The sequence below is a fragment of the Haemaphysalis longicornis genome, unplaced genomic scaffold, assembly GCF_048455015.1.
Source record: "Haemaphysalis longicornis isolate Haplotype H1 unplaced genomic scaffold, Haemaphysalis longicornis Haplotype H1 scaffold_10, whole genome shotgun sequence".
Lineage (NCBI taxonomy): Eukaryota > Metazoa > Arthropoda > Arachnida > Ixodida > Ixodidae > Haemaphysalis > Haemaphysalis longicornis.
Genome location: NW_027526204.1, coordinates 140,173,691 through 140,196,724, shown reverse-complemented (window position 1 = coordinate 140,196,724; position 23,034 = coordinate 140,173,691). Strand labels below are relative to the sequence as shown.

At 45.1% G+C, this 23,034-nt stretch overlaps 1 protein-coding gene across 3 annotated transcripts in view; it reads right to left on the bottom strand.

Annotated features, from left to right (window-relative positions):
• Positions 1–22,940, bottom strand: part of Hbs1 (translation elongation factor EF-1alpha (GTPase) HBS1) — a 34,138-nt gene extending 11,198 nt beyond the window's left edge. The window contains exons 1-10 of one of the 3 annotated variants that reach the window (XM_077691009.1): positions 22,906–22,940; positions 21,605–21,673; positions 21,332–21,487; positions 16,883–17,011; positions 13,866–13,913; positions 9,992–11,788; positions 7,438–7,621; positions 3,570–3,710; positions 1,768–1,902; positions 146–256 (exon numbers count right to left, since the gene is read on the bottom strand). In XM_077691009.1, coding sequence (XP_077547135.1) covers positions 146–256; positions 1,768–1,902; positions 3,570–3,710; positions 7,438–7,621; positions 9,992–11,788; positions 13,866–13,913; positions 16,883–17,011; positions 21,332–21,449 — 2,663 coding nt within the window. In that variant the 5' untranslated portion in view covers positions 21,450–21,487; positions 21,605–21,673; positions 22,906–22,940. Of the gene's footprint in view, positions 1–145; positions 257–1,767; positions 1,903–3,569; positions 3,711–7,437; positions 7,622–9,991; positions 11,789–13,865; positions 13,914–16,882; positions 17,012–21,331; positions 21,488–21,604; positions 21,674–22,384; positions 22,645–22,905 lie in introns of those variants that run through there. The other 2 variants (XM_077691008.1, XM_077691010.1) reach the window with 2 other exon arrangements.
• Between the last annotated feature and the right edge of the window lie 94 nt (positions 22,941–23,034).

Genomic DNA, 23,034 nt, shown 5'->3' with positions numbered 1-23,034 from the left:
TAACAGCAGGAAAAACAGTCACTCTGCCCAAGTCTTCAGCTCCATGATTCGTTACACAAATCATAACAAAGAGAGAACTACTCAGCATGCAATCCACAAGAACACCTCCCAGCAAGTTGGTGCGCCTCCGTCGACCCCTACTCACCGCTCCTCGGAGGTCTCGTCAAGAACCCAGGCGTACATGAAGGAGGCCTTGCCCAGTTTCTTGGACTCCTGCTCGTATTTGTGCATCTGCTTTTTCTGCACACAGCCCAGCCTGCACACAGAGTCAGCGAGGACACCAAAGTCCCAAACTTTCCCTCTTTGCCTTTTTCCGTATGTGTGAAGCACTCCCTTTTTTAGGACTTGAGAACAATACATGCATTGTCCACAATATAGATCACTTAACTGTTCATTAGTAGTTGAACACCAATCATTCTGAATTAGTGGGCATACTACCTATTGCATTTACTCAAATTTATGCCGGCCGCCCTGTTTCCAAATCCACCTCTGCGAGTTAGGAGGCTTAAAAAGAAGTTTATTCTTGAAGCTTGAGCCATAAGAGAACAGTTTTCAGTGTCACTAAGTGCACTCGTAATGCTGCACTTTTTCAATGAGCTTGCAATCAAGCTTACTGGGATGTCGTTCCACTGCCCCATCTAATGGTAGACTTTATCCATTTATAGCGAATTATAACTGGGCCTGCGAATTTGTTTGGTTGATTGATTATCTGCTCCAACATAGTTTTCCAAAGCAGCATGATAATGGCACAATCCTCTCAGATGCCATTTCGTCGGTAGCAAACTTACAAAACTGCTGCTCCACTGACAGAAACACCAAATACAGAACACCGAGCATGGTCAAAACAGTAGCTCATCCCCCAAATTTTGATTGACTAAGGCCATAAAAACTTCTGCCTGCGACTACTTCATTTCAGCGAAGTAGCACTTTCCAAGTTCCCACAAATCCTTGGCGCATTTGATGATAGATTGTTGAACCTGCTAAGCTGACCTAGGAGTCTGATACCTCATGACTTTAAAGATACTGCTGGTCTAGGTTCGCATAAGTACAGGACAAACATTCCAAGGCTCGAACATGACCATTCGTTATGTCCAAGGACATAAAAGTATTAAATCGAAGTGGTGAGAACATAGTAGCTAAGAATAAAAAAAAAACTCATAAAGCACAGGAACAGACCAGTTTTCTAGAATTATGCAAACGCTAGTACATTTTTTTTTATGCAAGCTGCCTGACAAGACCACCACGGCAGTGCTTATTTCTCTAAGAGGTGTCATTGCATTGCTGCTCTCGCATGAACAAGCTTTCCAGTGCCAAAATCTTCTCCTGAAGCTCAAAACAAAGTGTTGCGGGGCATAAAATCTTTGCCAAAAAAGCGACAGTAGTGCTTGAAACAAACAAATACCGAAGGCACACAGCCTCAACGCTGCTTCGTGTGGAATTAAAGTCTTACGGAAGCCAACACCACCTGGTCCTCAACCCACCTTGCACACTATCTCAGCACAAAACCCAAACTATGATAGGTGTCACAGTGAGCGACCCTGTTTCCATCCAAGCTAGCTGAAGAACTGTAGAACACGCACACACACACACACAGACGAAAAAAAAAAAAAGGCTTCAGCACTAGCCCTAGAGCTTTAAAATCAAACCTGCCGAATAACTTCCGCAACACCTCTGCTGCACCCCCTGGGTCTTTTTTTAGAGAGCAACACACGCACTGTCGCTCTTGCAGCGATAAAGTTCGATGATACAAGTTAACGCTCAACACACCTGTACAACAGATGCCCCATGAGCGTGCTCTTGCCAGCGTCTACATGTCCTATAACCACCAGGTTTAGGAGGGCCTTGTGAGCTCCCCTCTCCTTAGCATACTCCGCAGCAACATCCTTGGAGGCAGCCTTGGGCCTGCACAGCACCAGGGTGGTCGGCAAGATGATGTGACAGATGAACACAGCGTCCAACAGCCTCGGTGTATGAATAACAACTTCGACAAAACTCATACGAGAAGAAATTTTTTTTTAGGAAAGCATTCCAGATACCAACGCATCACCTGAAAAGGCCCGTCTTCAGCCGCTGTAACGATGACGAGAAATACAGGCTGAAGCACAACCTACACGAGCGTTTCATTTGCACACAAAAATTATTGCCAACAACTGAACCGGCAGCTTTTATTGCTGCAGCTTTTAACATCCCCTCCACGATGCCCTTGTGCTTTTCCGAAAGCCTATCCACTGCTACCAATCACCAGCATTATCAACACTATCTGCATCACCATCAGTTGGTGCCCATTTCCCCACCACCTCCAACTGCTTCGATTCAATGTCAGCATAATCTGACCGCTGCCTCAAAATGTCGCACTGCTTCCTCAACTAGCTCTCTGTTGCCTCCTAATACTCACACCATCATTTGGCACTTGTGATTTGGTGCCTGCTACATGTACAGACCACGTGTTTATATGTCCTCTCCTATTCATTATACATCCGCCTAGTCCTACGTCCAACTTGAGTTTTACTGTCCTCTGTTCATATTGGTTCCTCAAGCCACAATTGTAGTCTTCCATTCATGTGTGTGACACCAGTCACTTCTCACACGGTTCGTTTGGGTCATGTTAATTTGAGCCCGACCAGGCCTCTCAAAGCTCATCAAATTGGGTTATATTGAAAAATTCGGGGTGTTTTGCACACTGAAGCTACACTTGGGCATGAGGAGTGTCATAGTGGAGAGCTCCGGATTAATTTGGCCACATGGGGATTGTTAACAGGCGCCAAAATCTCAACACACTGGCGTTTTCATTTTTCGCCTCCATCAACAAAATGGCTGCCACGGCCTAGAGTGAACCCACGTCCGTGGGCTCAGCAGCACAATGCCACGGCCACTAAACTCCTCTGGTGGGTGAAATTAAGCTAAATTGTCGAATAAACTGAAGTAGAGATACATCGCTTTATAGCTTGGCAGGACGTTAAACTTGATTAAATTACATGGCAAAATCAAGTTACTTGGGTTTAACTGATAGAGTCAAGTGTACCAGCTATTACCAACGTGTTTTGCAAGACTCCAAGAAATACGCTAGTGTCATGCCTGACACTACATGGTGAAACAGATCTGTCAGTTTCAATTTGCCATTCAAAACCCGCATAAAGGGATAGGAAAGATTAAATTATCTTTTTGTTTTCTCCGGGGCCAAGTTTTTAAATACCTCTTTTCATCTCCCATACAGTTTAAACTATGTTACTGCCCGGCCCTCTGTTTTGGTTACTAGCATTCCTTTTGGCAGCATACATAAGGCTGGTAGATCTAAAAATTACACCTTCAAACGTTCTACGGCCTTGTCAGGGAAACCATTTCAATTCGAGGTACTTTAAGTGAAGCCCTTTCATTTGAGATGGAGAGCGCATTACTCCACAAAAATTGGTTGACTGCCCCTTTCAATGGTACAAAGACACGAGATGCCGACCGCACACCTGCACAGTGCACCACAACACCAGCAACACCTCTCGTCCCCTTCTGAATGGAACTAGCTTCATAAAAGTGTTATTTTGAATAAATCCACAGCACTGGAGAATACTTCCTACCTTGGCGTTTTGGGAGTGGTAGCCTCGATTGCTGGCTGCGCATTCCCGGCAGCTTCTGGCGATGGTTCCTTTCGCTCTGGATCCGGAGAACTCCGAGTGGAGTTGGTCGCACTTGGCACCTTGAGATTTCCCGACGACAACCTTGAGAAAATAGTGACGACGTGTGAGCAGTGGACGGGCATCGACTAATGACACTGCCCCTCAAATTGAACATCGACCTTGTGGCGACGCCACTTTGCAAACACGGTCCTACAGCAAAAAGGACACTTGGCAAACCCAACTCCTCGCAAGTCGAACTTTCTCTAATCCTTCCAAACTTGTTTGCTAACATGGCCCACTCATGTCCCACCAGAACTTTCCCAGTCACAAGCTAGTTACACTGCACTTCAATCCCTCAGGTGCCGAGTAAATTCCACACAAGCCAAGTGTCTGGTTAAGTAGTGGCTTTGATAATGATCAATGCCATCTCTAGGGGCTGAACAAGAGCAACAGAGGCTGCTTTCCAAAGTCTACAGTGCTTGCACATTTCACGATGACTGTCAGGTCAATTGCCCTCGAGGCAGATTGTCAACTACGTTTCCTTGCTGTATGGTACCACATAGCACAACACCTGTAATGAATGTCAGGGCAGCAGCGCAATTTTTAAAAGTGTCATTTTTTGTGGACTCAAAATCTTCTCTAGGACAGTTAGCTACATAAGCCTGCAAATCACTCACAAACGACAAGCTCACGTCCTTAGTGCACGCACAGGCTGCCTTGATTTACGGTGCAGAAAGCCCTCCCTCTCACAGCTTAGCCAAACAAGGCAATCAAAAACAAGAACATCAAATCACCACTGTCATGCCCACCTATCCAAACACCACTCGGCTTTGCAATGTTGCTGTACACAAATGAACTTTTATGCAGCGAAATATAGATTGATAAACTGGACCAGCCAGGGACTACCGAGAATTGTTCTTAGTTTCTTTGTGGCATGCGTGACCATGCAAACACTTTAGAGGGGCCATGAAGACAAAATACAAGTTTGTTTTATTCGAAAGATTTCGTGTTTTATAGTGTCCCCAGCGCTTGTCTGGCTGCAAACAATGTTTTATTCACTGAGAAATTAATCAATTTAAGTTAAAATTTTGATTTTCCTGCTAAATCGTGTGCTTTCATGGCCTGCAATGACATCACAGGAATCAACCCCTCTGCTACCGATTGTGAAGCCTCGTTTACTGTAGTGAACCTAGATGGCACCACCATAGTGCGGCAAGCCGTTTTATGCCTTTGGTTTGTTTTTGACCGTATTTAAACCTCACTTGTTTTTGTTCAGGGAAAAAAACAATCGTTTCGTGAAACAGAGTGCTCGCTCGACAAATATGGTCACGTAAGACGTCGTTGCTTGCCTCAGCCGGACAGTGTCGCCTGAGACAACCCCAAAGCCCCACAGTGCTGTGCAGCTAAACCAAGCATATTGCGCGCAGTACCAACAGCATTACACATCGGTACTTCTATGTTTACGCCTGCTTTTGTAACTTCCACTGTTTGTCCCACCATTCATACGGCTTTAACTCTTTCGTTACCGCGGGAAATTGACCAATTTTGAAGGGTCTAACGAAACATTTATTTGTGCTATACATATTGGTTAGGCACACATTGCAGTGACGTAAAATGCAGATTATTTCATGCGCTTTCCAACGACACCACTTTTAATAATGTTTTCCTAAATAATGATTCCGAAAAAAATTATCGAATTCGAAATTTTTGTCCACGTGCCGAAGAAAATAAGAAAAAAGTAAGTTGTATACAATAAACCACCAGTAGTAGAAAAAATTTAGAATATACCTTTTGTAGGTAGACATTTCAAAAACCCGTCCTAGAAAAAAAATTGAGTTGCGCAGTACAATTTGTCAGATATAAAAGAAAACGTTAGCCCACGTGGTGCCCGTGCCATGTGGTGAAGCCCAACCTCTATTTCAAGTTTTGCTATTTTGGATAGTTCTCTAGAAGAAATCTGGTGGCTTGACATTATTAAAGGCCCAAATTAGCCTCCACGTGATGTAAAAACACCTTGTCAATGATTATGACCGGCACAATATTGAAGGCAAGCAAGCGATGTGAAAAAATCCGCCTGGAGTTGAGAACCAAACTCTTTGGTGGATGCTCGTTGACGTTCTGATGATCACTTATCAGTCAGAACTTTCATTTGCGGTTTATTATCATGTTCTGACTCACTATGGTAGCCCTCCTTGCAGGAATAAGGTACGATGCGCTAGAATCATGCCCAGCAAGCTTTCACCAAGCCGCTGTCGGGCTATGAAGCTAGTTCAGCACTACGAGCCTGCTACATTGCAGCGCCACCTAACAATTTCGAAAAAAAACAAATACAAGGCTGGTGGAGACTTTGTCAGAATAGATAGTACTACTAAGAAGCGACACTAGTCCTCTGGAAATACCCTCGTATGAAACCGAAACTGGCCGGTGAACAGCTGGCGGTGTTCAAGGCCAATTGGAAGCGTTCTCCTCGTCTGAACTGACACCCGACGACTTGGTGTTATCGTTCGACTTTCAGCGGAAACTCTTATCACAGAAGCAAGGCGTAGATAATGTGGAAGCACGAGCAGCATGCTTGTTTCGAGGAACAGTAGCGGACAATGGAGGCGCCATGGCAAATGAGCTTGTAGTTGGGTAACTGCGTAGTAGCGCCAAATATGAATTTTGCGATGCGAAAACGAAACCGAAACTGCTGGAAGCTGGTTGAAAATGTCAGGCACACTTGCTAGACATGCGGGGGACCATCAGAAATAAGCTTTGGGAGAATAGAGCTGCCCTTTGTCCAAACCAAAGATCATTAGTGAATAGCTGGGGCCATTTTCAAGTAATTAACACCTCTCAACGCTGTCGGATAACAAAGCTGACTGCATTATTTGGTATTTGACTTACCAGGAGCCTTTTGACAAAAAAAATATTATGGTAATGCAGCCTAACCACAACCTGCATCCTTTTTTCTCAAGTGCAGCAGCCACGCCCCCTTCCTCAAAAACACACGCACCTCAGCTCGCAAAAAACGCCGCCAAAAATCTCAGTGTCGCCGGAGCGGGAAAATTTAAACTGATTCTAAAAGGGCAGTGCCCAGACTAACCATTGGCCGCATTAGGTGTACGGGAAACGACTACAACATGTCGAAATAGGCAATATAAATCATTGATCACCGGTGATGGATTTGAATAGGCGTGGTAACGAAAGAGTTAAATAGAATGTGCCCTAAATTTAAGCGCAAATAGCTCATTCGGCAAGCTTATAAGCTCTGCCTATTTTGCATTTGCTTTTGCCGGCTTGTGCCAATCATAGAGCTGGCTGGTATGACATCATAGGTTCTGTTGCAGGAAATAAGCTAGTGGGTTGCATGGCCATTCATTCCCTTTTTTCTAATTATATAGCTTATTTGAGCGAAGTTTACATTAAAAGTGGTGTCAGTATGATTCTACCAAGGCAATCTTTTGAATGAACCAAACTTGTGTTTTGTCTTCATGGCCTTTTTAAGGAAGACCCACTCAATAGCTTGTAACAATGCATGCGAAGCAAGGGTGCTACTCAAATTACTGGCAGAAAGTTGCTCATTCCAGTACATTTATTCAAACACCCTCAATGCTGAAGCAGATTTTTCTGGAGCAGCTTTTTGTCTTTCGTGGAGGAGTAGGGGGCATTAAGACAGCATTTTTAAGGGGGCATTAAGTGTTTGGCCCTCTGACAGCCAGTCAATACCTGCTGCCTCCTTCTTGTGGATATATCAACAAATGGAGTAGAGACAGGTACTAAATGGTCATGCAAGCGTGAAAGCATTCTCAGAACATCGCGCAGAATACGTGCTGAGATCCCAACTCACTTTCTAGACTTCTCCTCCTGAACCTCTTCCTCATCCCCATCCCCATCCTCATTGGGGTCAGGCGGCTTCACACCGAAAAACTGCCTCAGTGCCCGGTTGGCAGGAGGCAGCGACTCTTTGTTCGGAATGGCCGCTTTGGCCGCCGCGTTCTCTTCTTCCTCGACGGAGGCAGCCGGCTTTCTCTCTGCAAGAACCACGTGAGGTGGGGGGAAAAGAGAAGAGGGGGAAGAGAGAGAGGGAGAGGGCCAGGAAATGCAGACAGTGCAGCGTTCAGTGCTGTGCTCTGATATGACTCGTTAGCAAGGCACGGCAAGGCAGTAGCGACTCACACTTCCCTCATATCGCTGCACGACTGAAAGCTTGAAAAGCTGACAAATGTTTTCTCTGAAAACGGCGCAGTATCCTCTAATGAATAGCTCACTTTGACCATATTTAGTTTCCTGGGGAGTTTGCCAAGAGAGGAGCCATCAGGGATGAACGAGCCACACCACATGCAACTATGCCCTGTGCAACTACGCTTTATGCGACAAACCACTCCCCACACACTATGCAATTAATGAACAGAAAGAAAAAGCTGAAATAGGTCTGCAATATGAACCCTGGAAGGCCCCCAACACAACTGTAAGTCAACTGCCACGAAGAGACATTATGGGGTGTTGAGTCGGAACTACTAAGTACGACAACCTGCCGGATTTACACTTGGCAAGCTGGATGTAGTTCTTTTGCCTAGATAAATCAAGTGGATGAAGTTATTAAAAAAAAAACAGCGCTAAAAAATGAGACGAACAAAGGAAGCGACGTGCACTGCACTGAATGTCGCTGAATGTCAGTGAGTGCATGCCTCTTCCTTCGTTCGGCTTATTTTCTAGCGCTGTTTTTTTTTTTAAACATGCACCAACTAGGTTGCGTCAGTCTCTCATTTAGCGATGTAATGCGCTGTTAAGGAGCTTTAATGCTACTTTTCTTACATGCTTTCTATACACACAATACAGGTTTCTGAAACGACACAATCGAAAGCAACATCAGGCCGGGGACAAATAGCCTTGCTGCCATAATTAGTTTTTCATTAAAAATTATAGCTTTACGAAGTAGACAGTCAGACATGCTGATGCATGGTTGTATATATTAAAGCTAACGTGAATGGCAATTTCGTTCGTCAGCATACAAAAGATTCAGAGCAGCTCAGAAACTAAGTTTTACGCTTGTTTGATTTCCTGCAATAATTCCAACAGAAGGATGCAGCCCAAGGGAAGGAGCTCATGAGGAAGAATAGGAACATGCCGTTGGGAGCACGACGCTGGTAAATGTGGCTGAAAATTATGTTGACTTGTTCTAATCACTATTTCACTGATAACGAGTTTCACAAAAAAATAATAGAAAGGTCCGTATGCAAGACAGGCCCAGGCTACAGAGTTGGCAGTATCGGGAATGATACGTGAAGCATGAACGCAGATATTATTGTAAATTAAGAAATTAGGCAGCCAAAACGTGAACAGCAGCAATTCAGGAGTACAGCAAGAGGCTCCAAATGTGCCGCAAACCTTGCTTGAGGAACAAGCACAGCCACAGGTCAAACTTTGCGCCCAAACAAGTCCCCTCCAAAAAAAATTACGCAGGCCATTCGTCATACCGAAGATGTAGTGCAGTCCACGGACAACGCAAGCAATAACTGAAGATTTGTATACAAAGGCAGGACACTGACCAAAGTACATTGGTGAGTGTCCTGCCTATTTACACAAATGCCTTTACCTGACCAGACAATATTCTGCCGAACTCTCGACTAATTATTCAAGATCTGTACATGGTTTAGTTTACTCAAGCAGAAAGTAATGACCAAGAAGCCGGGATCCGCACAGTAAGAATTCCCCAATTCCCCTTCGCAACTGCCTCATACGACGCTTATTTAAGAGCAACTGACATTCAGGTTTTTGCATCCTTTTCAGGCTAGTATTATGAATAGCAGTTAGTCTAGTAGAATGCGACCGAGGACGGACAAGCAAGGTGGAGGCACAAAATTAGAGTTCCCATTTGCCCTGTTTCGGTTTAGGCAGCAAAGAGCACAAGAGTAGGTGCGAGGGACGTAAGACACTTGACATCCCATTTCCGTCAAATTTAAACAAGTGACATCACATGGTCTTGCAGAGTGTGCTAGTGCAATGGTCGTGCCAACGCAGCCTGCCCCCTGCTCCATCCAAACCACTGACCTCGAGTTAGTTGGGACCTGTGAAGGTCAAAGCACAAAGAGACAAGATGAGAGGCTACAAAGCTTGACCACGATGCTTCCTTGCTGCTGTTTTACTACTACTTTTGATGGATTTGTTTGGCTTGTTCAGCAAATGAATAAAAAAAAGTGTGAACTACCCATTATCCAAACTATAATTTGTGCCTCCACAGCCATGAAACCCGAGCCAAACATAAGTAATCCTCTTCACAAGTGATATCTTTAGGCTCACTTCTGCTCATCAACTTGGTACACGAGCATCGCGCAAAAGGTTCCTCATCACATTCTCGCAAACATGCAGAGTAAAAAAGCACAACGGCAACAGGGTTCTACCTGACGAATTCGACGCTTTCTCCCGACATGCGAGCACAATATCGTCGGGAGATGGCGTGCTGAAATCAAACCGGGCCGCTTTCATCTCGTCCACTTCTGGCTGCAGCACTGAGTCAAGTTTCTCCAGCCAACTTTCCACGTCAAAAGTGGTGGCTTCTCGCTGTCGTCCATGCAACGGGAAGAACACCAGCACCTTGGCGAAGAGCGACGGCTCTTTTGCAGGCACCGCAGTAGGTGGTGTCGTTGTGGCGGTCTGCAAGGGACTCGGGTCAAAACCAGTGGCTGCATTGCTGCCTTCAAATTTTTCTTTTTCATTAAACGCCAAGTTGCTTGCGTTTTTCAGAATGTCATCAAGGTTCAGAGCGCCGCCGTCGTCGGGGAAACCAGACGAGGACCCTTTGTTGAGACCAAGAATCTCTCCGAGGTTGAGCAAGGCTGGCTGGTTAGGCGACTTCCGGTCAGGCCTCTTCAGGGTTTTCACTGGACTCTTTTCAGCCTTGGAAGTGTCGGAAAGAATATCCAGGATGGACGGTGGCGGCGTCACACTGTCACTTTGCTTCACGGAAGCACTTCTGCGGGGAGAGTCACTTCCTAACGACATTAGGAAGTCGTCGAGTTCACTCTTCCCCGATTGCACACCACCTTGCATCGACGATGCGGAGATTCCGAGAAGTGCATCCAAGCCGTCTTCGACTGCATCAGCTACGGGTGTAGCAGCTTTTGAGAGATTGCCGCCACCTCTTGGGGAAGTGCAGCTCTCAGATGTTTTAGCCAATTGGGACGGTTTAGAGCTTGAAACCATGCCAAGGAGGGCCTCAAGCTCATCAGACGTATCACTTGATATGCCCCGTCCTTGGTCGCACTGAGCAGAATGTTCTTTCGAACCGTCTTCTTTCTTGAGCAGAGATTTTGAAAGTTCCTCGCCAAAGGTCGTCTTGTGCGCTTCTTGCGTGTGGCGGGAGTCTTCTTCTACCGGCAAGGCAAGGCTGGGCAATTTTGTGGATCTCTGTGTCTCCAGTTTAAACGCGCCCTGAGGGAAGGATACACCGTCGCACGCAACGCCAACTTGCGCACCCTTCAATGCATCACCTGTCCTTTCAGGTTCACAACAAGTTTCACTCACACGTCCTGCACCACTGAATTTGAGCAAATCATCAAGCCACAATTCGTCTGTCCCCGCATCGCTTGATTTGAGCAAGTCGCCAAGCCTTAGCTCACAAGGCTTTTCACTCCTCGTGTCTAATGCGCAGGCCACGGAGTCTTGCTCAGAGGAGCCTCTTTCGGGGCTCTTACTTTGAAGCAGGCTTTCCAGAAGGTCTTCCACACTGCTGGCTTTGCGAAATTTTTCGTCGAGCGCGACACCATCGCCCGATTTCGACGACAACGCATCGCGATCCCTTTCACAACCACCACCACCATCACGCGCATCTTTTGACAAACTGCCTGTCCTCTCGGGTTCCTTCCTCGCCTCCCCCAATTTGAGCAAACTGTCCAATTGTAATTCACAACCCAAAGAGGAGAGGCCTCCCGGCTGACCTCGTGGCGAGGGAACGCTAAACTGCGACGTTGCCGCCGGGTCCGTCTCCGCACACTTTGGCACTGCACCACTGCAGCGCTGCCGCGCGTTACCCCTCAGCTGTCTCGAAGGCATGTCGAAATGTGCGACAACGCACTGTGCGTGCTGTGGGAGTAACTTCTCACTATCGCAACCACCTCCCCCCTGCCCGCCGCTATCCCACACCGCGAAAGATGCGGTGGACGTCGGAGGATCGCACGTGGCGTCCTCGTCGTCCGATTCTTACCTTGCGAGTGGCACGTCGAAATGATGGAAAATGGTGTGGGTGAAGCAAGGGCAATGATGAGGTGGTGCAGTGGTCACGAGAGAGGGCAGCAAGCCAGCCACGATCATGCAAGAGAGGAGGAGGAGGAGGAGGAGGAGGAGGAGGAGGAGGAGGAGGAGGAGGAGGAGGAGGAGGAGGCCGGAAGTGGGGAGAGAGAAAGAGAGAGAAAAAAAACGGGGGCAAGAGGGGGGGGTTGCCAAGGCAAAGCCAGACGGCAAGAGAAAGAAGGGCAGGAAAGCCTAGAGTTAGTTTTCCGAACGCCATAAAACACAGAGAGACAGCTAGGCGATGAAAAACGACAAAATGTACTGCAGTTCATAACTGCTATGTACATTATACAGTCTGCAAATGTTTTTTGAACATCACTGCACCAAAAAAGACAACCACGTTTGGTTGTGCAAAGGGCACTTAAAGCCAGTTAGATCCTTTCAATGAGATCATCGATCACGCTTACAAGAACACTGGCTTTTTGTCGAAGCATGCCACAATAAAATGTGAACTCACTTTGCTGAGTAATCACAGAGGAACTGAAAGCCCAATGACATAGTGATATTTCTTTAAAAATAAACGAAGGAAGAACACTACCTTTTAAAGAAAAAAATGGTAGTTCCATGTGCTATACCTTCATCTTTTAGTGCATGTGACTGACTGACTGATTATGAGGTTTAACGCACCCATGCTTCACAGGTGATGAGGCGTGCAATGAGGCGTGCCGTAGCGGAGGGCTCCAGATTAATTTTGACCACCTGGGGATCTTTTACGTGCGCCAAAATCTCGAACACACAGGCGGTTTAGCTTTTTTCCTCCATCAGAAAACGGCCGCTGCGGCCTAGTGCATGTGACTACTGCACAGGCGGCAGAAATTCGAAAAACCACGTTGTGAGCCCAAGATGAAAAACTACCCACACCCACCTTTATTGTTGTTGGCCACGCCACACAATTTTTTTTTTTCTCGTAAAGAAAGAAAGTTGTATCGGTGTGTATCTTGCACACAAAGCACGCTGTACACACTGCCATCAGTATCACAACAATGTGCGGTGTTAACGGAAGCAGCTTAGCAATGTTAAGCTTTAAAGCTAAGCATGAGTTGAGCTCGACTTAGCTCAGAGCAACCACTCGTGACAGTGGCCATTCTCGTGAGCACCACATGCCCCACTGTATACAAGTTCCAAAAATGAGACAGATGTCACACTCTTCTCAGAAGCATCAAGTGTTACAACCAAAGCACAGAAAAAAAAAAAAAAAAAAAGCAAAGAGATCAAAAGGCCAAATATGTCCGCACATTCCAGCCTGCTACCACAAACGCTTTCAGCTTTAAAAGAAAAAAAAAATGCTCATAAAATGAATAAACACAGTTCAGTCTACAAAAAGGTTTCACATGAATCGTCTAAACTTGACAGCTGAGCGCTCAGACGCTTCAAAAAGAAAAAAAAAAAAACTCATATTTTCATCTTTCATCTGTATACAACAAAAACCAGCTGCTGTTTAAATTACAGTGTAACATTTTTTTATGTATGTATTATGTATTGTCACCTCTTAACAATAGTTATGTCACCCTTTGCTTTTTTTTTTTTTGTCACCTCTCAAATCCCGAATAATAAAATGAAATGAGTCGAAAAGTATTCTTTCTTCCTGTGGTCATTTCAACATGGCAGCTCAGGTTCTGGGTGGTCACAAACGTCAGCTAAATGTGTAGGCAGGTACGTGACTATTTCTCCTCGCCCCCCCTTGCATGCTGTCCAAATTATACGACTAAGAGAAACCGAGTTGCTCTCACATTGCATTAGACTACAATGCCTAAAGTTATTGCACTTGGTGCACTGTTTTCAATGCTTAGGTCACTTAATATCGTTGCCATTACCGCCTTCTGCAATACTTGTTGGCTTTAGAGAACGGTCAGCCTGTTCGTTTTTGTGCCGTACCCATTTGAGCCAGCTTACATTTGTGCCTTCAATGCGCTTTCTGTACTGTAATAGCAACACATCCAAACGGTCTATAGCAGGGCAAAATTATCACGAAAAAGGAAAACCTACCTCTCCTCCGATCCCGCGGTTCCCGCTGGGGCTTGGGCTTGTCCGCTTCTGCAGTTCGAAGACAGAAACAAAAAACCAGATTTGCTGATTAGCACCTTTGGGTATACCACCAACTGCTGCCTTAGCAAGTTTCAAAGACCAGCGCTGTTCAGTATGTCTGGCTTTTTCCAAACTAATGTTGGCCACCATACGGGTCATCTAAGCGGAAAAAGAATACAAGCTTGTTGAGGGAATGAGTATACAGTCTTTGTCAAAATTTTTTAGGCCACGCCAAACGTTGCTGAGCTACAAAGAATTCAAAGCAAAAGCTTAAAATTTAACAGTGACGAAATTATTTTATGGCAGCAAAAAAGAAAGATGCTTTCTCCAGCTTTCTGGCATAAAACATTCCAGCCTTGCTCGGGTGGCAAGCTCTTACTTTGAATTTATGGTGGCCTATGCACTTTTGGCATGGCCTAGAAAATTTTGGCAAGGACTGTATATTCTCGACAAAACTCAATAACATCCCAGCTTTAAATACCTGCAGTGTTTAAAACGTGGTCCTGTCATAACAAATAACTGCAAATGTTGATTGAGACAAGGCTGTCTTTTCATGTTTGGAAATTGCTTCTCGTGCTCTCTACCATTTTTTTTACAAATACATCGGCAAGATGTTCTTTGCCTTGCATTTAAAGGAGCCATGAAGAGAAAATACAACTTCGTTTAATTTGAAAGAACTAGGATTCAGTATGTCACTCAGCTCCATTAGAGCCGCAAAATATGTTTTTTAACGAAAAAAAAGCAAGAAGTATTTAAAAACTTTCAAATTTTGCGCCACAGTGACGTGTTATGAGCAAGAATGACGTCATACGGGCCCACAATAAAACATAATTTTCAGTGCCTTAACTGCACCTTAACGTTCAAGTGATGCGGTCAAATGAAACTAGAGGCCGGATTACAGACGTCCAGTCATGTGCCGTCGCGACAGGTCAGTTAGGCGGCCGCCAATCGCACAAACAAGGTTCCGTGACGTCATAGATAAGTTGCGGGAAATTGGCTAGGGGGTCGCGACTGCTTCAAACGTTTTCCTTAATATCTCCGTTATTTTTTCGAAGATTGCGATGATATTGGGATCATTGTTATCAGGACTAAGCAGTCTTTCTAATAAACCCAACTTGTATTTTGTCTTCATGGCTCCTTTAAGGTTATAGATAATTTTTTTTAATAATTTAATGATGCAAGTCTCATATTTGTTTCAAATACTGGTTGGGCACAGGAGCTCCCGTGGACTAACATTAAGCCCCCTGCTTCTTGACTGATGCATTTTTATGGGAACTGGAGAAAAGGAAATAAATAAATACAAAATTAAATATTTTTCCCAAACATATACTGAATGATCTAAGATGAAGTGGCACTGAGCTCTCACAACTTAACTGCCAGGAAAACGCAATAACCACACACGTACAAACACGGCTCCACTCTACACCACCACAAAACCACAATAACCATTCAAAACATTGCCACAAAACGTAGCAGCCACCATTTTGACCCCCCGTCAACAAATTCTTTCGAACTTTCAATACTCCAATTTCTTTTGTATAAGGTATGTACATGTTTGTACATGTTATGTACATGCTATTACAGAAATTTGTGACTGGTGAAACTCGAAGTGTTTTCATGAAAAAAAACACAGAGGCATGAAGTAAAAAAAACGCAAAATAGATGCATTAGGAAACTCTTGCTCAGCTTGTGCTTTTTAATATCCGTGCATGTACTTTTTAGAAATTTACTACCTGATGTGCTCATTCGACTTGCAGCTACGCTTAACTTATGCTACAAGCCCGCTAGCATTACAGGTAGCTTTTTCATGTCTCAACAACTGGCAAGATGTAGTAAAGACTACTCAGAAGTGCTTTTGTTTCTGTTTTTCTTGTGAGTACACTGCAGAAATTGTTAAGGCATACTTCAAACTTCAAGGCCTCCAAACTCAATGCCTCAATTTCTTCACATAGGCATGGAAAAGACCATGAGCCCAAATAAGTGGCTGTACGACAAGTTTTCACTTTAAAAGCCTCGTTTGAGTCACTGCAAATGCAGCAGGTTGGCAAGTAAGTGTAAACATAAAAGCTCACCCACATTGGCAGGAATTTTCTAGGCACCGAGTCATCCAGAGTGATGTCACCTCTGCTTTACAAAGGAAGCACTACTCCCTCGGAAACTAGGCATTACTTCGGCCACAGATGTCCAGTGCCGACCGAGTCATTCGTTCCATTGTTCCCATTGTGAAATTGCGGTGTTGAAAGCTGTGACACACACAGCCGCACAGCTGTCCTTTTTGTTAACATTCCTATGCGTGAAACAACTGGTTATTAAACCACCTAACAAACAACCCCCCAACTGCAGTGAATGTTCTGCCACTGATCTATCTGTGTTTCATGGTACAGTATAGTCCACTTATAACAATATCCAAATGCCAAGGAAATCCCATCGTTATAATCGCGTTTTGAAATAAAAAGACGGAACAGAGCTCAAAACATTTTATTCGCATGCCAGCAAGGTCGTACTCCTACTAATTTGTGGAAAAGAAGCCACAGTCGGTCACCTTTGTTTGCCGCGTGTGAAGCTAGCGCAAATCTTTTCCAAGAGTGTCTACAGGTGCTTCACCTAGCTGAGGGAAATGTCCTTGGCGGAAACAAAGTCCCCGAGGGACTGTGTCATGCATTGGGTCTCCTACGAAGACACTACCTGAGTAGGCTGCGCAACTGCGCCATTAGAGTCGTCACTGATGCACTTTTGGTGCACAATATAACCGGATTCAATCGTTATATCCGATATTGTGGCACTGGAGCATTGTAATAAGCGGTTTATTTTACCATAGAAAGAATACAAAAGTTGACGGTGCCATAGCTGTTCATCGTTGTATCCGATATATTGTTATAAACGGTATCGTTATAAGTGGACTCGACTGTAGTTTTACAGGAAAAAAAAAAAGGATAACACAAAATGTTTAAAGTGAAATGTCCAAGAGTCCAACAGACCTCGGAGTAGCCTATCAAGGGCTACTTCTGCGTTGAAGTCTCCCTCGAGAGCTGCGCGCCGAAGTGTGGCCTCTGGAATCGAGTCTCCCACGACATTCTGCATCTTTTCGATGCACTCGTAGAGCCGCACTGACAAGGAAGAGAGAGAGAGAGAGAGAGAGAGAGAAGGAATGAGAACGAAAAGAGCATCACAACAAACAAACAAACATGACTCAACCAAGCTTGCACTGACATCAAGATAGCTGCCATGCTGGTGAACCACGTGGATGGCGAAAGGCAGTCAATCTGGTGCTCTTATCTCGAGCAGCACTAGGGAAGCTGCAAGCAGTGCACAAGAAAGGGCGGTGGTGACATCACGTGCAAGCTATATATAGATAGGGTTGTTCATTTTCTGGTTTTATACTTTTGCTAAATTGGGAAGGGGGGGGGGGGGGGGGGTTAAAAATCGGGCGCTATTTTTCAACCTGATAATAAGGGAGAAATCAGGTATTTTTGTAAAAACATTCCTAAATTTGTTTTTTACTTTATTTTATCCCAGTTTATTTTATCAGAGGGTACGAGCTTCCCAACTCGTAACGCGGTAAAATTGGTGTTCGCTTCAAGCTGGTAATCGAAGGCACGTCAGGGTTTTTTTAGCAAATACTCCCCGAAATTTGGTGTTTGAAATAAGTCAGTAATGAAACATTTCATTCACGAATAGCTGGTCATGAATATTTTACATATCCTTGTTTGCATACATTACCATCTCTATGCACAGCATGTCGGTCTCAGTTCGAGACCTGTCCGATGGTTGAACGTATCTCAGCCGGGAGGAATTTCTCTCGACATCACAGTTTCTGTTAGCTGGGCACAACAATGTCAGTGCAGCACTTGCCAACCTAGGGTAGGGTAGAGTCATGCCAATACTCGAGGAGTTCGAAAGCTGTGTTTGTAGGGTTTGCTTTCAGCAAGTACTGGTTGAGAACGGTAGACCGTCAGCGCACGATTGTGCAGATCGCTACTTTGAAAAGGCCCATTCGGGGAAAGGTCGGGTGTAACCCAATTCTGCTGAAACATGCTAAACACGAAAAGGAACAGCCCTATGTATAGACTATGAGCTGTACACAAATGTTGCTCTTAAGTAGAACACAATTAACATGCTTGGCCGTGTTTGCATGAAACATCAACATTGCAGTGGTGTGACACAATACTAAAATTACAACCTCACCTTGCACCAAGCTATTCCAAAAAAATAAAATAAATAAATAAATAACTAAAACGTGCTTCAAATACATTCAGATTTACAGCTCTAGCCAGCACCGCTGAACAGCTCATATCTGGCACGGATAAATTTCCCTTTAACTAGACAGCAAAACACCTAACGTGCTCACCACAAAGAAAAAGTTGTCATTACTTCCACAAAAACTGGGTCACACCAAATTGTGTACAGATCTGCTTCTTTTGTTTCTTGTGTCTTCGTGTTTTCTGCCCTTTCTTGTGAAAGTTGCCATTTGTGACGTCTCCGTTCTTGTTTCATAATAATCCCTCAAAAGCTTTAGGAATTTGTTTATTTTCATTTATTGTTGTTTATTCTTTTTAAGCGATAGCAACACTGTTAAAATAGCAGAACTGTTAACCTTTATTAAATATACAGAGTCAGAACTCACTACACCAAACTAAGTTTCTGATGTAGGCAAAAAGCAAAAAAAAATTACACCATCTTCCTGTGGGGAACCCTGATGAGGATGCGAAGCATCGTGGCTGTTCCGTGTGGTTCTACTGTGTTGCCGTTATGTTGAGTGATCTGGTTTTTACTAGCGCCAGAGGGAATTCCGCGTCCGGGTCCACACCGGTGGCAAAGGCACGCAAGTGCTGTTGTGTTACGGTGAGTAGGCGGTGGTTCTCAAGGCGCCGAAACTCGTCCATCATGTTCTTGTCGATGCTGCCTCTGTGGTAGAATCGGTAGTCTCCGTCAGCTTTGGTGAGGTAAAGGTTGTTGACATTGGTGCACCGGCTGAGAGCAATGTGCACGCCCTCCTCTTAGCAGCTTTGTCTTCTCGTTCTTCTTCTTCGACGGTTCCCCTACGGGAAGATGACGACGGTGGTTGAACGCGAACCTATCTCGTGATGGATTTTTTGGTTTGCCAATCCCTAGGGGCATCCTGCCACAATCAGCATCAGAGGCGCTGCGGACGGGGCTGGTTGAGCTGCAAGGCGCGTGGCGCTTCCCGCCACAGCTTTACCACGGGATATTCAGCATCCCCCTCTAAAGTTTTCAGTTCGTCGTTTCCGTTGACGTTCAGCTTCGCGTGCCTTCGTTGTATCACTAGCTTCTTGACGTAGTTTGAATGAGTCAAGGACATAAGGCGCGTTCGTAGCACTTGCTCCTGTCCCGGATTTGTAGCGTAGTGGGAAGAGCACCGCGTACCTCCCGTTGCGGCCACAGAGTCGTGGGATCGAAACCGGGCGCCACTAACTATTTCTTTTTTTTATAGTGTAGTATCGCGGAGCTGTGGGTGTAAGGAGGAGAGTTGCATGCGCAGTGAGCGTGTGGACGGCGCCGCCATCAACGACGCAGGACCAGGCGAGCCTAAGAAATGCTCCGCATTTAAAACGCCTGTGTGTTCAAGATTTCGGTGCAGGTTAAAGATCCCCATGTGGTCAGAATTAATCCGGAGTTCTCCACTGCAGCGCGCCTCATCGCCTGTGTAGTGTCAGCATGTTAATACCTCATAATAAATCACTACATAAAACTAAGAAAAAAATTACAAAGTTTAAGAGGAGCAGAATGCACCAAGTAGTGAAATATGAAACTGCTTTATAGTCGATCCCTATACTGCGTTGAGACTACATGTGCAGAATGTGCAATGAGTTGTTCACTATTCACACAATCCAGTTAACATGGTGAAGCATTTATTTATTTGTTTACATTTACTATGCTGCTTGGACACTACAAGAGCATGCTTCAAAGCACAAAGAAGAAATTAGACCCACTGCAGATGAAACACCACGCAACAGAATGGCGAGCAGGGCAAGTGTTTCTGTTATTTGCACTTTTTTACTTTTGTTCACTTTCATTTGCTATGCTTTGACATACGAGAGAGATAAGAGTCTCTCTGTTAAACAGAACACAACAACCACAATTTTCGTTATTATAAAAATAAAAGCAATTTTGTCTTCCAATTCCTTCTACTTTCTTAATATTTTTTTTTTATTTTGCCATTGCATAAGCAAAGTCTTATAGCAAGCTATATTACAGAGAAAAAAATGTACATATAAAAGACCTTTGGGGGCATTATTAATCGATGTACTGATAACAGTGAAAACAATAATGATGACAACACAAGCAATTCTGCTGTAACCGTGGCAATAATAAATACGTTAAAGGTGTACCTCCAAGTTGGACTATCAAACGAAACACGAGGTTGCGGCATTCCTGCACAAAATTCAGGGAATGGGCCCGTATGCCACCTAAAAAGTTCCCCACAGCTGCACCCAGGTATACAAATTGCAGGCAAACTTAATAACCTGGTGGAGGGTAGAATTCATACATCGCAGTGATTTCTGCTAATGCTGGGTAAACCACGAGAAACTTGGGAAAAAAAAAAAAAAATGTTTCTGCGCCGCCACGGGCTCACCACATTCCAATGGCTGTGGCAAGCCCTTGGTACGGCCAGACCCTTTTTTTTGCACGGGCTACCATCATGACAGGGAAAAGTCCCAGCACTACGTTGTCCGTGCTTCAAGCAATCAAGTCAGCACAAGGGACCGTAAATATCCGAAAGAAACAACATAACGAAGTTGTCACCCAGCGGGATTTGAACCCAGGACCTTGATCACTACAAGGCTGCTGCCTCAACCAATTCAGCCACAGAACCACTCTGTGGAGCATACATTAAGTGAGCCTAGTATTTCATAATATAATGTTCGCTGTTAGCATGTCTCAGGTCCTCAGTTTGGGTGTTATGTGTTTTACCTGTAATTCTCTTTACAGCCCCAGCCTGTCAAGACGTATTGTACTTCAGTAGGTTGCACAGTAAAAACCAAAATCGGCTCAATATGAGAAAAATAAAAAGAAAGAAACGCCTGCAAGTGTTCAAAAACTCGTTGGCTGGACATCAACTTCTTCAGGCCTGGAGATTTGGGTCGCTGTTCCACACTGAATGAAATACCTACACTCTCAGTATTTTTTTTATGTTATAAAAAAAAACCTCTTAAATCACGCTTTAACTTGCAAGGTACAGAACAGATCAGATGAGAGCAATAATGCAAATTAGCCTCCCATTTCTGTACACGGTCACATCAAGTACTACTTGGAATTCAAATAACCCTGAATGCACAGATCAGAGCCTCAAACATGGACTGGTGGTGGATCCGAGCTAGTTGCTGGCTCGTTTATGACGTTTTCTCATGCACGTTTATGACGTTTTCTCATGCAAGGCGACCGCGGCTAAAGCCGTACACACCAACCTTCATCCACGGGGCTCAGTTGAGGCTCCGCGGGCGCGGACTTTTGAGCGGCCTCCTCGGCGTCGTCCTCGTCCTCATTTTCCTCTTGGAGGGCGTCGGGGGACAAAAAGGAAGACATGGAATGCAGTTTGTCCCTGTTGTACAGGAACTGTTCCTCTGCGACACCGAGAAAAAGGCACGCATAAGCCATATGCCGCCTACAGCCAACGCCACAAGATCGAAACACGCGTTCCTCGTCCACGAATCAACAAAGCTTCGGAATGATTGAAGTACCTGTGGTCGGGGAAATGCACGAGTCTTCTTCTTGTGACCTCCCGTAGACATCGTAGTAGCCCTCGTAATCTGCAACGAAATCAAAGCGTAAGCTCTCGCAGTCTGGACGAAAACAAACCGTCCAGTGATTTTGTGCCGCCCCGCATTAGCCAGCCGTTCAGTTCGGAACGCCAATCACTTTCTTAGTGATCCCTCAGCCTTTAAACGGATAGTATAATAGTCGATTAAAGGTTAATTAACAACTAACCGTGAAGGCGAAGGTAAGTGAAAGCGAAGGTAAGGGGGAAGGGGGGTTTCAAATGTCTAGCCGGGACTGCTAATTGTAAGTACAACTTGAGTTGGAAGTAAATTGTCACGATCTTGCGCAGAAAGTTCATCAAACGCAGATCTAAAGAGAACACACTATCGCAGTCTTGGCACCTAACACGCAAGCGTCAGAACCGCTGTAGTAGCATCGCGTTGTGGGTTTAGCTTTCAGGCGACGAACAGCGAGTGTTAAATGCTACCGCACGCATTTCTTTTTATGCGATCATGAGAGAAGATAAACAACGACCAAATGGCCAATTCAACAGCGCAGCTGATTCGTGAGCACACGGGTTGAAACCGAGCTGTCCTGTCGTCGTTCAATCACAGCTTGAACCTGTTGCGTGCCGTCTTTCACAACTGACAGCAGCTGGCTAGATACCCCGATCTTCTAAAGCGCTAGAAGAAAAATGACTGGGGGATGGTCGGACACCACGAGAGAGCCTCGGAAAAAAGCTTAGTGGAACGGGAGTTCACCATCATCGTAGTTCATGGTCCGAACATTGCGATGCCGAGACATCTTGCTGCACAGAGTGCTCTCGGCGCGGCGGTTCGCTAAAAGAGGAGCTGGTGGTTCTTCACACGCACGGTATCACGTTCCCGAGTCTCAGACACTAGGGCAATTTCGAACACTGCACCAATCAACCAGCCTTCCATGCCTCTACACACCCAGAAAACACGCCAAACGCGCACAACCAGCCAGCCACGCTCGGTAGCGGCACCAAAAATGGCGAGAGGGGCCAAGGTTGCTCGCCCATCTGTCTTCGCGCTCCGTTGCGTGATATTTTTCACCTTTTTGGCGCAGCAGCGTACACGGGGTATTTAAACTGCCCCGATAAAGAGAGCAAGAGAAGAGTTATGAGACTTCAAGCTCGGTGAACATTGTACCTGTCGAGTAATTTTACGTTCTCTTAAACTTTTATATCATTCATGTTAACGTGAGGAGCGGATCGCACGCTCCTGAATACGAGCACTCTTCTACTCAACAACTTACTCACCCGCCTCTGTCTGTATAATACTGGAATAAAAGGAATGACACTCGAAGAGCGGCACGTTACCAGGGTTGATGCTGATTGAATGTACAATTTATAAGCAGCATCACTAAAAATTGGCTGTTTTTAAAAAAC